General features: G+C 37.5%; 1 protein-coding gene across 3 annotated transcripts in view; it reads right to left on the bottom strand.

The window, feature by feature from the left end:
* Positions 1–1,222: 1,222 nt before the first annotated feature.
* Positions 1,223–17,056, bottom strand: part of OFD1 (OFD1 centriole and centriolar satellite protein) — a 50,731-nt gene continuing 34,897 nt past the window's right edge. For all 3 annotated transcript variants that reach the window (XM_074993094.1, XM_074993081.1, XM_074993105.1), the window contains 7 exons: positions 16,585–16,717; positions 11,576–11,676; positions 7,137–7,256; positions 4,751–4,911; positions 3,932–4,108; positions 2,721–2,788; positions 1,223–1,719 (listed from right to left, as the gene is read on the bottom strand). In XM_074993094.1, the coding sequence (XP_074849195.1) occupies positions 1,674–1,719; positions 2,721–2,788; positions 3,932–4,108; positions 4,751–4,911; positions 7,137–7,256; positions 11,576–11,676; positions 16,585–16,717 (806 nt within the window). In that variant the 3' untranslated portion in view covers positions 1,223–1,673. The remainder of the gene's footprint in view (positions 1,720–2,720; positions 2,789–3,931; positions 4,109–4,750; positions 4,912–7,136; positions 7,257–11,575; positions 11,677–16,584; positions 16,718–17,056) is intronic.

Here is a 17,056-nt window from a genome sequence, read left to right as displayed (position 1 = left end):
GTGACATTACCTGTAAATATCCTCTCAAGATAAATATTAATTTACTAATAAAAAGACAGATAATCATTTCTTTCCTTCCATTTGTTTTATACTGAAGTTTTTTTTAAAAGAATGCAAACCTTTAGGTATGGCCAATTTGAGTTCCCCCAAGTGTGACTGTGCTTGAATGAAGAAATAGCTGTACTTTAAATATTACAATTAGATTGGCAGCCCTGCAATCACCTCAGACTAGAGCTACGGTTTTCTTCTTGTTGCACATATCACCAGCAACCACAACCCAACTCAAGTACAATACAAGTTGCATCTTCCCTAAACCTACTGTATAGTACAATGGTTCTCTGATTTGATCATGTCCCATGTCAGTTGAAAGTCATTTGCACAAATACATACACCAGTATATGAACCAACAGTGCTCCACTTCAAGCAGTTTTGGCTTCATTTTTCACTTGAAGTATTTTGTTGTAAAACGAGCCAACAATCCATTGTAATAGATGCAAAGCTGTAGTTTATGCTTACTGTTAAATGAGTGAATGTTAATCCCTTTGCTTACAGACAAGTTTTTTCTAATATTAAGCCGTTGAAATGTGTAGTGCCATCTAGAGTCAAATGCTGAGCACTGAGGACCTCATCACACTGGAGAAATCAGATTTTCTAGTTAGTAAAATAGGCACCTCAGTACCACCAGCCCCCCACCCCAAGTGTCTAATCCCTCCAAAATAAATTTCCTACCGCCCATTTGAGAACCTCTAATAGAGTAGTACATATTGCTACCTTAAAATGTTAGGTGTGCAGGTAAACAAAGACTACTTCCATAGTATGTTGATGATCATCAATTGGAAATTCTGTACCTCAATAAAAACTTCACAGATCATACACTTTATTATAAAATACCCGAATGGTCTATAAAAGAGGGAGCAAAGAGGATTAAGACAGTTACTGTTCTTGTAACTCTTATGAAGTAGTTAAGATGCCCAAAGTGAAATAAATGAGGCTCACTTTTTAAAGTGTATTTTTCTTCCCCGGTATTGTTGCTCCTGTAAGTATTTAAACAAGTTAACTAGTTCTTTGAGAACACAGTGACACTAGTGTAGTTTCTTCACTAGAGTTATCTGGGATCTATCAAAATGCGCATTCACTTTTAATTAGTATATGTAAGCCCTTGTGCTGCAAATAGTTATCTTAACATGCCATTTGTGAAAACATAAGCATGATGGGAAAAAAAAACATCACATGCAAATGTAATTTGTTTGAATTTTCATTTTATTTAAAGTCTCTTCAGTTAAGGCAGAGTGGTATTTTTAAAAGCAAACCTAAACTACCTAAATAAATGCTGAACTGCCTTACTACTCTAGGCGCCTGGGCTGTTGCATAATAACCCAGAACTCTTCCATAAACACAGAAAACACATTTTTGATAAACTACAGTGACTGAGAATGTTGAAGAATGCTGCTAAAACTGTAAGAACATGGCCTATTAGTACTACCAGTCATTAGACTCATCTAAATTATTCATTTGGGACAGTGTCTTTGTAAAAGGATTTTTTAAATATTAACATGTTAAATTTCAACACTTGAACCATTGTGCATGAAAAATTCAGTTCTTGTGTTATAGTTACTGTTTACATGATTTTACACCACCCTCCAATGTACTGGTCATTAGGAGACAGCATCTATTCACCAGAAGTCATCTTCAGGTTCTCCATGAGAGATGCCTGCAGCACTAAACATGGGGTGGAAGGGAAAAGGAGTTAAAGGGTTCTGAAGCAGTTTACGTGAAATTTACTCATGCTTTTAAATATCTTTCCTTCTACTACATCTGCTGTTTTCTGTACCAGGGTTACACTAACTTATGATGATTTCAATGGAAATACCATACATTAAAATACCCTCTAGTTTTAGCAAAGCATGTCACAGCCCATTATTATACCTTAAAGGGACAATCTTTGGAAAGCAGGGATAGCTCAAGATTTACTTCAACTATTAGTTTGTAATGTAAAAATTCAGACAAGCCCTTCCACTCCAACATAACTCTACACCACCTCTACCTGCAGTTTAAAAAAATACTCCAGATGGGATGGTTTAGGGACCTGAGCAGTAGGATAAGGAATCATATCATTAACGCTGATCTGACTCGGCGCAAGAGAGTTTTTATTTTTCAATAGCTTTTTCTAGTCTACCTGAAGTAAATGAGCAAATATACACATAACCAAAACTATTTTGCCAGTTCAGAATTCTTATTTGTTGGTCTTGCAGAAGTGTTATGTACTAAGTGGGTCATCACCCCACAGAAATTCTCTCAAGCCTCTGGGAAGGAGGAGGTTATGCTGCTGCTATTTCCATAAATGAAAGGGCTAAATCACCTGAATGGTTGACATGTCTCCTTTGATTATAGTTGCTTAACATTATTGTAAATGGGGTTTTTCCAAATGCTGTAATAACTTATTCACCCAAGAGAAGGGGGCTGCATTTTTCTAAGTTTTTTTTTAACTAGCCATTTTTACTAAAAGGATATTTAACTTTGGCATATTATTTTTGATCCACTTGTTGAGGAGTAGGTTTGTCTGAATGTTATATATGAATTTCATTTTTAAAAGGCAGACATCTGTTAAATATAAATCAACCCACATTAGTAAGTCACGTTTTGAAGTAACATACTATTTCTGTGACTTCTTACTAATTAACAATACCACAGCTTTAAACAAAAATTGCATCCAGCCTGACCTGTCATCTTTTCCACTAGACAGTCTCTCTATCAGTGATACTTCTTCTACGTCCTCTTTTTGGGAGGCCTGTCAGAAAAGAGAAAAGCATTAAATTTGTCAGATTACATTTGACTTTTTGGCCTAATTTTGCAAACAATGGTAGCTTATGATTTTATGGAGTCCTTAAGCACATAGCATCTGTTGACAAAATACCTTACCCGGTGATTTTTTGTGCCAGTACTTCTCGGCAGCCCCAGCCATGGGATTGGCTGCAGGAGAAGGGTGGGAAAGCCGACTGAGTACCAGCTCCTCTTTTATGTTTACAAAAAAAAGCACTGACCTTACCTATCTGTAGTTTTACGCATCCCATGATTTTTTTAAATAGCATCTCATAGAGGAGCAAGCATGCTACTAATAATATGGTATTATATCCCAAAAGTAATAATGTTGTGGGATACAAAATGTAAATCACTAAACAGAAACTTGTAGAATAATTACACAAGAATTCCATTTTTGATGGCAATCCACTCACTGGAATGTTTTAATGGAACATTTTTTTAATCCCATAGTATACAAAAATTGCAGGTATGAAATAACTTGTAGACGAGTGGATGTCAAATGAAAATTTAACCCTGAGAGAACAAGTAACTGTCATAATTTACATGTGTAAGTAAAAGCAATGATCAAGGAAAACCCAATTTCTGCAGAAATGGGTTCTGGAAGTATAAATTCTATCATTTGTGTGCTATTGTCTTAAAGCGTTATGTATATGGATTAAGCATATGCAAGAGGAGGTCTCTAAAAATTAGGCCTGCAGTTTTAACTATTCTCTGTTTACACACAAAATTTTGAAACCATTAATTTCTAACTACATTATATACACATGTTCTGCGTTACTGTTTGACACGATGTAATATAGCTGGACACAGAATTATGTAAAAACAATAATCTTGCTATTCCCACAAGAGTTAGGCAAAACCCTTTCGGAAGACAAATCTCTAAGGGTGAACACAAATCCAGCAGTTAACTGACCAATTATATTATAAACTTGCTCCTCTTCTTACATTTTGTTACTTTTAACTTTCACTCTGAAAAAGAAGATTAAACTGAGTTGAAGACCATATTCTCCACCTCATGATTTATGGATATATTGCAATTCAGACAAAACACCCAGTAAAACGTCACACTTTAAAGTCACCCAATTATTGCCTATAGGTTCTGGCATATCACCTTGTTTGTCAGCTCCTGCCCTCTGCTCTGCTTTATCAGTTTCATGTATTTTTCTAGCGGATTAAGACAAGGATCGTGCAAATCATCTTTAGCATCAGGATTATTGATTTCTAACTCTTCCTCTTCACTGCCGGTTGGTTTTTTTAATTCAATTTTCAACATATCTTGGATCATCTTCTAAAAACCACAAAAAAACAGAAATAAACTTAAAACTAATAAGCCAGTTCAAAAATATTTCAATCATGTTTTAGCTCAATACGTTCAGATATGAAGTTCAATACATTAGCTGTCTAGTCTAATAATCTGTGATCTAGTTTGAATCAAGTGTTTAATGTGACATGTACCCATATTCACTCACACTTTGGGGATGGACCAGATCATGCAGTCCTTGTACAGGCAAAATCCCACTACAATTAATGAGAGTTTTACTTAAGTTGACTGAGAGACTGGATATTATGTACCAGACTATTTTTTCCATTCAGTTTTTTTCCTCCAATCTGGGAACCAATTTAGAAACTAGCCTTTAGCTTAAAATGTGACTCTTTCCATATTGAAACCAATGCCATACAACAGTATCACATGTAAACATGAGCTACTGGACAGCAAGCTTTTAATCTCACCAGACATTTTAGAAAAAATAAAATGTAGTTAACTGTTGAACTATTATAAATGACAGTAAATCCAGTACAAACTATTCTATGTTACAGTAACGTAGAGAAACAATATAGGAGGTCAATTAGGATTGCTATGTAGTGTATTCCATTCCAATTATACAGTATAACAAAGCTGCATTCCTGTCAAATTAAATTATTATATTACCGTGTCTTCATTCAGTTTTTCTAGTTCTCTTTCTTCCCTTTCCAATGCTTCCTGTCTTTCTCTTGGCTGCCTTTCTTCTCCCTTGCTTCCATTTTCTTCTTCCCATTTTCTCTCATTCTCTTCTCTTTTTGGTTCTTCAGACGGCCTTTGATCAACAACAGCTGTGACAAAATTAGCTTTTCATCTTTTTTGTACCAATCAACATACAGTGTAGTGATCAAGAGTTTGCAAGTGGTGGCTATTGAAATAGAGTGTGACATGTATTTTGATAATACACTGAGTGAACTGGCAGTCCCAACTGGGAAAAATTAGAGAGAGAAACTAACAGCCAAATGATTATATAACTATTTCTGTACATCACCCATAATAAACGTAAAAAGCCCTGGCTGTGTACTTTACATATGTACCATGGAACGTACTGTTAATCTGAGCTAACGTAGCAGACAGAGTTCCTTTCAATTATTAGGTTGTCTTATCTTACCGGTTACACAGTGACACTGCAAGACTTAAGTAGAAGAGGCAGGACAGTTCTATGATTAAAGTCAAGAAGAGCAAGTCAGGAGACACCTGCATTAGTCCCAGCTGCGCCATAGACTTCTAGAGTAAGCTGTGGAAAGTTTACACAATTTTTTCAGTTGTGGATGCCTAACCTGAACTAGATGAAATCCATATTTGCAGTGGGCTTCTAAATAGGTGGCCTGACTTAAAAGTTGAAAACACACACTGCACACAGTGAGGTCAATATGGATTTAGAGATCCCCTAGTTTAGGTTCTAAGTAGGAAAATGCTAGCCTGAGCCTCTCTGTGCTTCAGCTGCCTGATTGGTAAACTGGAGAGTAGTAGTACCAGTAGTCTGTAGAGTGCTTTAAGATATTTGTAGAAAAGAGATTACAAAAATGAAGTATTATAAAACAATTATTTTGGAAAAACTATCACAGCACATAGATCTACTTAAACCTGAAGGGTTTAAATACTAACATTTACTTCTATAAAGTAGTAATAAGAACATAAGAATGGCCATACTGGGTCAGACCAAAGGTCCATCCAGCCCAGCATCCCATCTGCCGACGATGGCCAATGCCAGGTGCCCCAGAGAAGGAGAACAGAAGACAATGATCAAGTGATTTATCTCCTGCCATCCATCTCCTGCCCTTGTTCTGAAGGCTAGGGCACCATACTTTATCCCTGGCTAATAGCCATTTATGGACCTAACCTGCAAAAATTTATCAAGCTCTTTTTTAAACCCTAATAGAGTCCTGGCCTTCACAGCCTCCTCGGGCAAGGAGTTCCACAGGTTGACTGTGCGCTGTGTGAAGAAAAATTTCCTTTTATTAGTTTTGAACCTACTACCCATCAATTTCATTTGGTGTCCCCTAGTTCTTGTATTATGGGAAAAGGTAAATAATTTTTCTATATTCACTTTCTCCACACCATTCATGATTTTATATACCTCTATCATATCGCCCCTCAATCGCCTCTTTTCCAAACTGAAAAGTCCCAGTCTCTCTAGCCTCTCCCCACATGGGACCCGTTCCAAGCCCCTAATCATCTTAGTCGCCCTTTTCTGAACCTTTTCTAATGCCAATATATCTTTTTTGAGGTGAGGAGACCACATCTGCGCGCAGTACTCAAGATGTGGGCGTACCATAGTTTTATATAGGGGAAGTATGATATCTTTTGTCTTATTATCGATCCCTTTTTTAATAATTCCTAACATCCTATTTGCTTTACTAACTGCCGCTGCACACTGCGTGGATGTCTTCAGAGAACTATCCACTATAACTCCAATGTAATCTATTACATACACAGAATACCAGAAGCTATTTGAAGCTAGAAACCCTTTTGCCCACAAAAATATCCCTGAGTAGGACTTGAAAACTGTAGGACGTATAAGCAAGATGTTCCAGGCCACTCAACCACTGAGTACTGAAGCACTAGAGGAAGTATGCATATTGCATTTAAATCATCTTTGTCAGTTTAGCTATCTTCTGGTTTTATACCGATACCCTGTGCAATAGAGATTATATACTGAGTGAATTCATGTGCAAGACAATCAGCAAATGCAGACACACATTAAGGATAATGTTGAAGAAAGATTCTCCCTAAAGAAGCAAAGACAATGAATTAATATTAAGGATAAAATATGAAGTATCTTGGAAGAAAAAAAATTAAAAAGATTAAATTAAACAAAGGTGACGATAACCATCCTACAGAAATCCAGAATTATCAAAGATATATTCCTTTTTCTATAATATCTGAACACTAGCTTTTGAGAAAAACATTCAACCACTTCAATATAAGAAACTACAAAATGCAAATTTGTTCGCTATTAATGCATTTGCCATCTAAAAGTGTATTCACTTTTGTTTCTGAGCTGAGAACTCACTTAAATCCTGTTGTGAAGTGGCTGTAGCTGGCACAGTGTTTGTGACATTGTTTTCATTGACACTGTCTACAGATGGATGTGACACATCACTTTCGAGCTCCTCTGGAATGTCTCCTTGATCTGGAGAAGAAATTTGAACAATGGTCTCATTATTCTGTAATTATAATAGTGGGGCAAAGGAATGGACACAAAGTGTGGGAATGGCTGGAATTAGAATACATAAACTTAAGCCATTAATCAAGCACTCTCCCCTTCAAACTCAACCATTTCACAGAAACTTAAATATCAAGTAGGCTGCACTTGCTACTTTAATCATAAACTTGATATTGTTTAGCTTCGAAAAACAGTTGTAACAAATGAAGTTTACTAAAGCTATTGGCACAATTGAAATCAATGTACACTTGTGAGATGAAGTTTTTTTTAAAATGTTACTTGATCCATAAATAGCTATACCCACAGACCATAAAAACAAGTGGTCTGCTTCATATAGTATATCTATGCACCTTGAGTAGAGCTGGATTGGCCTGGAATCTCCCACAATTAGCATCAATTTCCCAGGACTACTGAAAGCAATCCTGCAGAGGTCATAGGATATTTTTAAGTTCGGGGGTAGGGGGAAGTCTCCTAGGATTGCTTCAGTCAGAGATGGTAACACTAGCCTAGAGATATATATCTCACCAAAACCAAAAAACCACACCACACACTACACACCACCACCTATATTAAAATCACTCAGAAGTTAGGAGATGCCAGAATGCCTGTTCAATCTTAGTCACACTTGTGTGCAATGCATTATGAGTTATTCTTTAATTAATGATAAGATACCATTGTCCATAGGGTCCCCCTCATTCAGGAGTAATGGTGTTCACTTAAGTAACTATTCAATAGTTTGTTTTCTCCTCATTGTGTGACCCCAAGTCTTATTTACTGCACACTATTCAAACTCTTCTCTGTAGACATAAGATTTAATTTCCTCATGGGCTTTTTCTATGATGCTTATCACAACAGTAATGAATTTATTTTCATACCATCACTGCCAGGTTAGGGGGTGGTATCCCCATTTTACAGATGGAAAACTAAGGCATGGAAAGATTAAAGCCAGAAGTATCCACTAATCAATCCTGAGTGTCAAATTTGAGACACCCTACATGACACTGGATTTTCCCGAAATTTAGCATTAGATAGCTTTTCACATGGGTTAAACACAGCTCCCATTTACTTCACTTGCAAATGAGTGTGCTCAGCAGTTCTGCAAAACCAGACCCAAAGTAAGATATCCAGAAAAAAATGAACATACACATAACCTAGCTCTGACAGATGGCCACCCCAGTGACTTGCCTAATATTACATAGGAACTCTGGAATTCAACTGTGTTAATCGCAAGATCTTTCTTTCTCTACAATCCCCTGCCTTATTCACTACACATGTAAATATTACAAATGAGGCAGACATCTGACATACAACAGCCTTCTGTGCTACACAAACCTCATCCAGAGCAGATCCATTAGTGCCTGGAATGAGACAGGCATCTTATATGTAAACATGGGCCCTAGAATTTCTCGCAAAATAATTCCTAAAGCATGTATTTAGAAAAACTTCCAATCCAAAACTTCCAATTTACTAGCCCTATGTATAATGTCACAGACAAATTTAATTCTTTCTTATACTCCTCAGATAACTCATTATGGCTATTATCAGAGAGACAGACATGTTAGTGTGTATCTTCAAGAACAACAAGAGGTCCTGTGGCACCTTATAGACTAACAGATATTTTGGAGCATAAGCTTTTGTGGGCAAAGACCCACTTCGTCAGATGCACTCATGCATCTGACGAAGCTGGTCTTTGCCCACGAAAGCTTATGCTCCAAAATATCTGTTAGCCTATAAGATGCCACAGGACCTCTTGTTGTTCTCATTATGGCTAGGTCTACATTAGAAGCATCTGTCGACAGGAGTTACTGTTGGCAGAGAAATCTCGACAGACCCTCTGTCAACAGACTGTACCTACACACAACTTGCTCTGTCAACAGAACTGCCACACTCTACTGCCCTCTGGTGCCAAAAAGCAGAATAGCAGCTCTGCAAAGAGGGCTGCCCAGCAACTGGAAGCCCTCTCTGTCGAAAGAAGTGTCCACAGTGCACTCCTGTAGACAGTACTCTGTCGAAGAGTATTATGCCTCAAATTTTTGACGGATAATACTGTTGAGGCAAATGTAGAGTTCTATCGAGAATCTGTCAACAGAATGTTTCAAGCATGTAGATGCCCCCTCGTTGACAAAACTCTCTAGTGTAGACCCAGCCTATAACACACATGCATCTATTTTACTTTTGTTTTCTTTTAAATTAGTTTTAAATAAGTTTGATTAATAAAATAAAGATAAGAATACACAGATATTACTTATTTTGCAGTCATTAGCAACAATTATCAATTTGTTTCGTATACCCTATACTTGAAACAGCAACATTTCATGTGTGCAAATTGATAGAAGGAATGACTAATTAGCAAAACCATTCTTAATACTCCATTATGCATATAACTATCAGTTCATATATTTGTATCATAAAACACACTGCAACAAGTAACAAGGCCATTCTTTTGTTATTACACATTACTGATTCTAAAAAAAAAAAGTCATCCACACAGAACCAGAGATCTAGACGAACAACAGCAACATATTCACCAAAATAAGACAATAATGGTCTTTATGTGCAGCCAGAAAGCAACAACACTTTTTAGAAAAACTAAAAATATATATTTAAAAACCACTGTCTTTCTCCGTATCTTCATTCTTACATGTAAAGTAGGTGGGGGTGCGAGAGAGATATTTATGGCTATGAGTTTAGAATAACCATGCTAAGTCAGGCTAATAATCTACATCAATGATTAAACCTATTTTAGGATGGATTGGTAGTTGGGCATTTCTTATCCCCTGATGTCCTCTTGCACCATATACTGATATCGTTGCTACACTCTCCCTTTTGCTCTATTTATTTTCTCATCTCCTTGCATCTAACTCCTTCATGACTGTATTTCCCTGCTTTTCATAGTTCCCTTCCCACCCCCACTCTCCAGGAGGGTGGTGAAGCAGTGGAATGCATTGCCTGGAGAGGTGGTGGATTCTCCATCCCTAGAGGTTTTCAAGTCCCAACTTGGCAACTGGAATGACTTAGTTGGGGTTGATCCTGCTTGAAGCAGGAGGCTGGAATAGGTGACCTCCTGAGGTCCCTTCCAGCCCTATGATTCTGAGTTTGAGATTGTATGATGTGAGGTACTAATGCAAACATGTGCTTCACCTTCCTCCCCCGCCGCAAAAAAAAAAACAAAACCCACCCCCCAAAAAACCTGCATGATGGGGTGTGTTACAGGACCAGGAGAGTACACTGTTTGCTGCAAGGAGGTTTGGACTCCTGAGTGGAAACTGCTTGTTTGAAAATCTGGGGGACTTCATCTACTGCTCACTGAACATAGCCAGCATGTTTCCCACTGAAAACAGAGCAACCTTATAGATGTTTTATTTAAAATTTAATACTGTGTAAGAAAGCAAGTAAGGGATTTGTTACCCTCTCTCCATGTTTTATGAGCCCCAACATCAATGTATGAATTGACAAAGTGTTAAACCTAGAGCTAATGCTGATCTCTGCATCCATATTTTTGAGATGTATTCTACCTTTAATTGGTGGTCCTTTGCCTCCATTTCTTTCTATTTATCAACAGTGGACTTAATTTGCCATTGTATATCCAATTACCTATGTTTAGTAACAGTTTTCTCCTGTCTTTATTAAATGAAACAATTGTGTCATCTGCAAATTTTGATATAGGTTGAACCTCTCTAATCCAGAAGTCTCTCATCCAGCAAACTCCGTTATCCAGCATGTTTTCTATGGTCCCAAAAAGTTTGTTTACAGCCACCAGTCCCAGATCTCACTGTTCTGTGCTCTTCTTTAGCTCTAAATTATCTCTAAATGTCTTCCAAGAACCCAGTAAGCAGTGGAAGTGTTCATAATGCTGCTAGACAATATGACCTCATATGGTCTGGCAAATTCTCTTGTCTGGCACTGGTCAGGTCCCAAGGGTACCAGATTAGAGAGGTTCAATTTGTACTTCAATGTACACCTTCTTCTCCACACACAAACATATTACATTGTAGTTTAGGGTGCACACTTCTACCTGAATAGCATTTTCCTCAAACGCTGAAAAACTTAAACTGAAATCTCTTATAGAACCCAAACTATGGTTTTGCAACTGCTTCACCACAATGCATTAAGCAGTATTTGTTTCCAGCATGGATTCTTTAAGCACTCCCTGCTAACTCTTTGCTAATTCTACATTGAAAGGAATGGTTACTCTTCAGGAAAACAGAATCTCCGGCTCTTTCAATTGACTAAAATTGTCTGGGAAGTAAAAAAAAACAAAAAACAAAAAAGCCACCAAACCTTACATTTAAGAGAAGAATCATGATCTTCAAGGTCCTCATATGCTAGCTTCTCTGGTTTTGAAGAGTCACTGAAGTCCTGATTATCAGCTTGCTGTTCATGAAGACTTAAAGTACACATGGGGGACGGAGGGGGGGGGCGGGGGGAAATGAAAAGGAGAGCGAGGACATGAATTGAATAATAAACAAAACGCCAAGGTTTAATAAGTAAAATGTCAAGCACATTGGCATGTAAAGATAGCATGTAGTACACAAAAGAGTAGTTATGGAGTAAGAACATTGTGATACCACATAAGCAAAATAATATATACACATCAGAATGTACATGGTATGTAATTTAAATACACTAACCCAATGCTAAACACCTTCTGGTATGAATGTAAGACCCAGCTCTTTGATATAACTTTCTTCTGCAGTCTCTCCCCAGAACAAACTTACAACTGGGAAGAGTGAAATACATATAAAAAGAAAGACATACTAAGAAAGGAGTTAAAAAGAGGAAGAGAAAACAAAGAAAAGGAAAAAGGACTACACATACAAACCAAATTGTAATCATCTCCTTTTAACCACACTCAGTTTTGTAGTTTAATTTGTATCCAGTGTTTTGATGCGTGGTAGTTTGTTAGATGAGGTAACTTTTCATCCCTGAAATGATATATTACAATCCTTATTTTGGCCCTATGAAAAATTGGGTTCAGTGGGTCTCTTTCTAATTACTGTTGGGTATTTATAACAGCATCAAGCATATTACACCCAGCATAACTCAGCTAGCAATTTCTTATCCAGAGAGTAGAGGGGGAGCTGCAGGTCACAAATAAGATGCCTAGTAGCAGTATGTACAGAAACTTTCTTAACACCCTAGCTGTATTAGTCTTTCACCATTATAAGCAAAAAAACCATGAAAACATAAAATATTTATAAAAATTCCAAGGAATACAGGCTTTTATGGGGTGAGGGAAAAGAGGACAATACATAAAATGTACAGCCTAAAAAAGACAGCCTTCAATTTACATTAATTAAGCTTAAAGGGAAAATACTCCTAGCAGTATTGATGCTGCCATTTCAGAAGGGTGGCCGACAACACAAAAACCGTGTAAATTATACATGTCCTCTATTGCTGTCATATATAAGTGGTATTTGTAGAATTATATATTCTAGATAATGTATAATCTGTATATAATCTATTTTAAATCATTATATTCTCTCTATAGATTACTTTTTCTGATGCGTATATAGTATCTATCTAGTGTACAGGGGACACATGGCGCTTTGCATAATACTACCAGTATTAAATCCTCCAGAAGTGCTCGGAATTGAATTCATTTGGAATGGAATTCAATTGGACAGTAACAGTAAACAAAAGAAATGTTTGTCTCATTATGGCAATTACTTGCATGAACCTCAAAGGCTTTTCACAACCTATTTTAATGACAGCAATTGTGATGAATATGGACTGTATCCAGTATCAACAACATTCCATAAAACAGTCTCAGTCAACAATATATTATTAGAAAGATGAATTAAAAACTATTATTTTGAGAGACAAAAGGATTTATATGAAGGTGGTTTATGGACTGTAAAATTGCCAGCCATAATCAAAATAGTCAATCTAATTTTTTAAGACTATCAGAGGAATCAGCATTAAATCTGAAGCAATCATAGGACAAGCATGAGAGATGTAATGGGCTCATCCTTGTCCTTCTGATGACACTAACGTATTTTGGGAATAACAGCAAAGAAAACATTACTTCCCACAGAGACAGACTGCCAAGAATACATTCATTTTTAAGGGAACAAAAAGGGGTTGCTTTCCTAAACTTCCTTCCCACCCACACACAGATTGGGACAGGAAACTAACTGCTGCGAGCAGTTCGAGCAGACGTTTTCCCCAATGAGGTGTTCTCTTGACTGTTTCCATGGTGTTCTAGACAGAATATGGACCACTCTGGAATATACCGGATTTTCCACACTTCAAAGACAGTACCATGATTATGTTTGTTAACTCCCCTTCCCACTCATTAAACTTGCCCAACAATATAAATTCTATCAACTATGTAACATTTACCTGATATTCAGACTGAACAGCTGGGAAAACCCCAGACACTTATTGCTGTACTTCAGAAAAATATTTTGTTGCATGCTATAGCCCTTTTCTCATAAACAACACTTAACCTTTAACTGGAAAGGTCAAAAATGCAAGTACCAAAAGGGACAACAATGAGACAGTTGGGAAGGCATGAACAAATGGAATGGAAGAGTGGAAGGTGAGACCCTGTACAGGCTCTGGGTGAGCATGCACTACCTAAGAGGCCCCAAAAATTTCCAAACAGTTTTTTTCCAAGCCCAAGAATCAAAATCTCCATAATCTACAGCTGCATAAAATATAAAAATAAATTATATGTATTTCATTTAAAATGAGTAGAGAGGACTTATTTTTCCAGAAAAAAATAATGACAAATGAGCACTTCATATGACTCCAAGAGATTTCTAGGATGGTTTCTGGACTGGATTTAAGGGCAGGTGACTGTTAGGAGTACTGGGCTGGAGGGACGGGCATAGGGTGATGTTTTCATTGTTAGCAGCATTTTTGCTAATACGTGGACAGCTATGAGGATTCTACTCAGGCTGGTAGTTGCAAGTGATGAGCATAGGTTTTGGTGCTAGGGCTCATTAAAACATGTCTTTGCCCAGTGAGAACCACCAAGAAACTGCAGGGTGGGAGTCAGAGAGGAAAGAAATGAGGAATGTATTGATGATGTTTTGTTACTTTTTAACTCCATAATTCTACCACAAAAGATAGCCTAACAACTAAAAACAACAAGCAGCTCCAAAACCCACTAGAGGGTGCAAATTTAAGTTCCCCTGCTTCAGTAATATGCTCTGTTGGCATGAAGAATCAAAGGGAAGCTAATCCTCAAAAACTGAATGTTAGCATTGAAACTTTGTGGAGTAGGATATGAAGATACGAGAATCTTTGCCTAACATTCTGACTGCAAACCTCACTGAAGCAGGCAGTGGAAGTTGCTCTGCCTTGGCTAGCACAATCCTAAAGATAGGTCAGCCAGGCCTCAGTTGTGGAAAAAAAACAGCAACACAACTTTGCAGTCACAGTCATCATGGAGAGATAGTATCTCTCAAGGAATCAGTGTGGCCTTTAAAGGTCTTTGATGTGCCTGAAATAGAATCCCAAAAATCTTTAAACTTCAGCTTTATGTGAAGGGCCTTTCCAGCATGAGGATGAGAAACTCTACTCTCACTTTCAAAGGAAACAACTGATGAGTTCATAACACAATCTGGTCCTTGTACAATATGGTGCAAGATGTGTCCGTCACAAAAACCTGAGGCTTGCTCACTCACTCAATGAGCTGGTGTTCCCTTCACCAGGAAATTATCCTTCCCACACAAAGCGTCTGGTTAAGTGAGCCAACAGGCACTTCTGCGAGTCTTGTCAGGTTAACATCTCAGGACACAGAGGGTTTATTAAATGGAGTCTCAAAACTGTTGAGACCCATGTGAAGTTGAGTGCTAGAAAGGGGTCCAGGCTCCCACATATTCATCACAGAATCTAGTTTCTCTATGTGATCAACTTTGACCAGTCTCTGTCCAATACCAGTCCACAGCAGTTTAGGGAGCTAAATTCACATCAGGTAGCATGATGCTGAAGTTCAATAGATTCTTGTTTCTTTTAAGCTTGAACAGAATCTGGTTCCCAAGAGATTCTAACTTAAAAAAAACCTGAAGGTGACAGAGTTTTGTATCTTAGACTGGCCAGGTCCAGTCATTTTCTCAAGCTTTAGACATTCAGGATCATTCTTAGGATACGGATTGTCTGGCCAGAACCACATCTTGACAGATGAGACTCCATGGTGTGACTGTGTTGCACCTGAAACTAGTGCTGGCCCTCTAAAATTTCTCCAGAGTTCCAATGAAGCTATGGAAACGATTACAGCTTCACTCTTGAAGTACTATGCATAACTAAAAGCACTGAACACAGACTGTGTAATTTCTGAACACAAACACACACTTTTAGTGATATTCGAAGCACACAATTTCATGGAAAAATCAATGGGAAAGTCATAATAGTTCAGGCTGCACAGGGAAAAAAATTAAGCATGTTTACGCTCCCTTTTCCACATGCATACCTGTTTTGCTGAAAAGAAGTTGCTTCCCTGAACTGAAGCCTTCATACCAAATTCTGGTGCCATTGGAATCACTTGACATTTTGCTATTAGGATCTGCTTATAATTAGATTTAAAAAAATTTTGGTGGCACACAAAACTCTGTCCACTATCCTTACATCTCAGTTTTGGTGAGCCCTTTCACTGTTCCAGGGCCCTCCAATACTCCTCTTAGCCAATTTTGCCTTTTTGTTCTTGGGTTCTTCTACAATGGCCAGTAAAATCTCTCTTTCTGAAGTCCCTACACTCCTGAACATCCTTTTCTAGCACTCAACTTCACATTGATCTAAGTAACGAATGATCTAATCTACTTCCTCATCAGACAGGGAATACTGGCTCCCCTGGGCTTTGGTCAGCTTATTTTTCTAGGAAGCTCCCATCTGAATAGAAAACTATGCAGGTTAAGGATTCTGGATTGCTTTACATAGTTAACCCAATGCTAGATGCCAGGATTTTTCCTGACACCTCCCGGGCATTTCAGCTCAAGATGGAAACTACATTGCTAAAGTAAAGACAGTGTTACAACTAAAAGGACATTTACAAAACAAAGTAGTTTGCACACTAATACAGACATATAATAAATAAATAAATAAAATACCCAATTCCTTTCAAGTCCCTAGAGATATAAACAGTCAAAAAGATAAGACTAAAGACTGACTGAAATTCAAATGATGATAAAACCAGAAAATATAGTCCCTAAACAAGGACTACTGCAGAAAATAACTTCAGCTATTTTAGTTAGAAACACTGGACAGTTTCCTAATCAGTAAGGCACACCTTTCTCTAAAAGAAATGCTTAAAATTATCTTTAACTACAGATGGTGTTAGAATATTTACCTCAACTTTTGCCTATGACTGGCAGGAGAGGAAGGAGCAGACTCAGAAGATGAAAAATGGGCTGTCTTCAAAATAGGAGAAAGAGGCTGGTTGATACTCTGTTGCGAAGAGACTAGGTACAACTCACTGCCATCTGTAAAGCAAAAGGTAGCAACTTAATCACTTAATTGTATTGTTCCTGCATATCCTAATTATAGGCAGTGCTGGTAAGCACAAGGGTTTCCTGACAGGTGCCATTGTAAGTCTCTGTTTTCAGTTGCTTACACCTTTACCAAATTTGAATCATTTGGATTATTTCCATATCATGTGTACGGCTGAATTTTTTTGGATAATTTTGACCAAAACAGTTCAGCTGTTTCCAAGAATGAAACTAGGGAAAAATATGTTGTTTTGCCCATGTTAAAGCAACACTGGTGACCCTGAAATATAATATGATGGCCTTTGTGTCATGGATGTATTTCTCACCATTCAT

The sequence above is a fragment of the Carettochelys insculpta genome, chromosome 1, assembly GCF_033958435.1.
Source record: "Carettochelys insculpta isolate YL-2023 chromosome 1, ASM3395843v1, whole genome shotgun sequence".
Taxonomy (NCBI): Eukaryota; Metazoa; Chordata; order Testudines; family Carettochelyidae; genus Carettochelys; species Carettochelys insculpta.
Note: the sequence above shows the minus strand (reverse complement) of the source record. Positions and strands in the feature narration are given on the sequence as shown.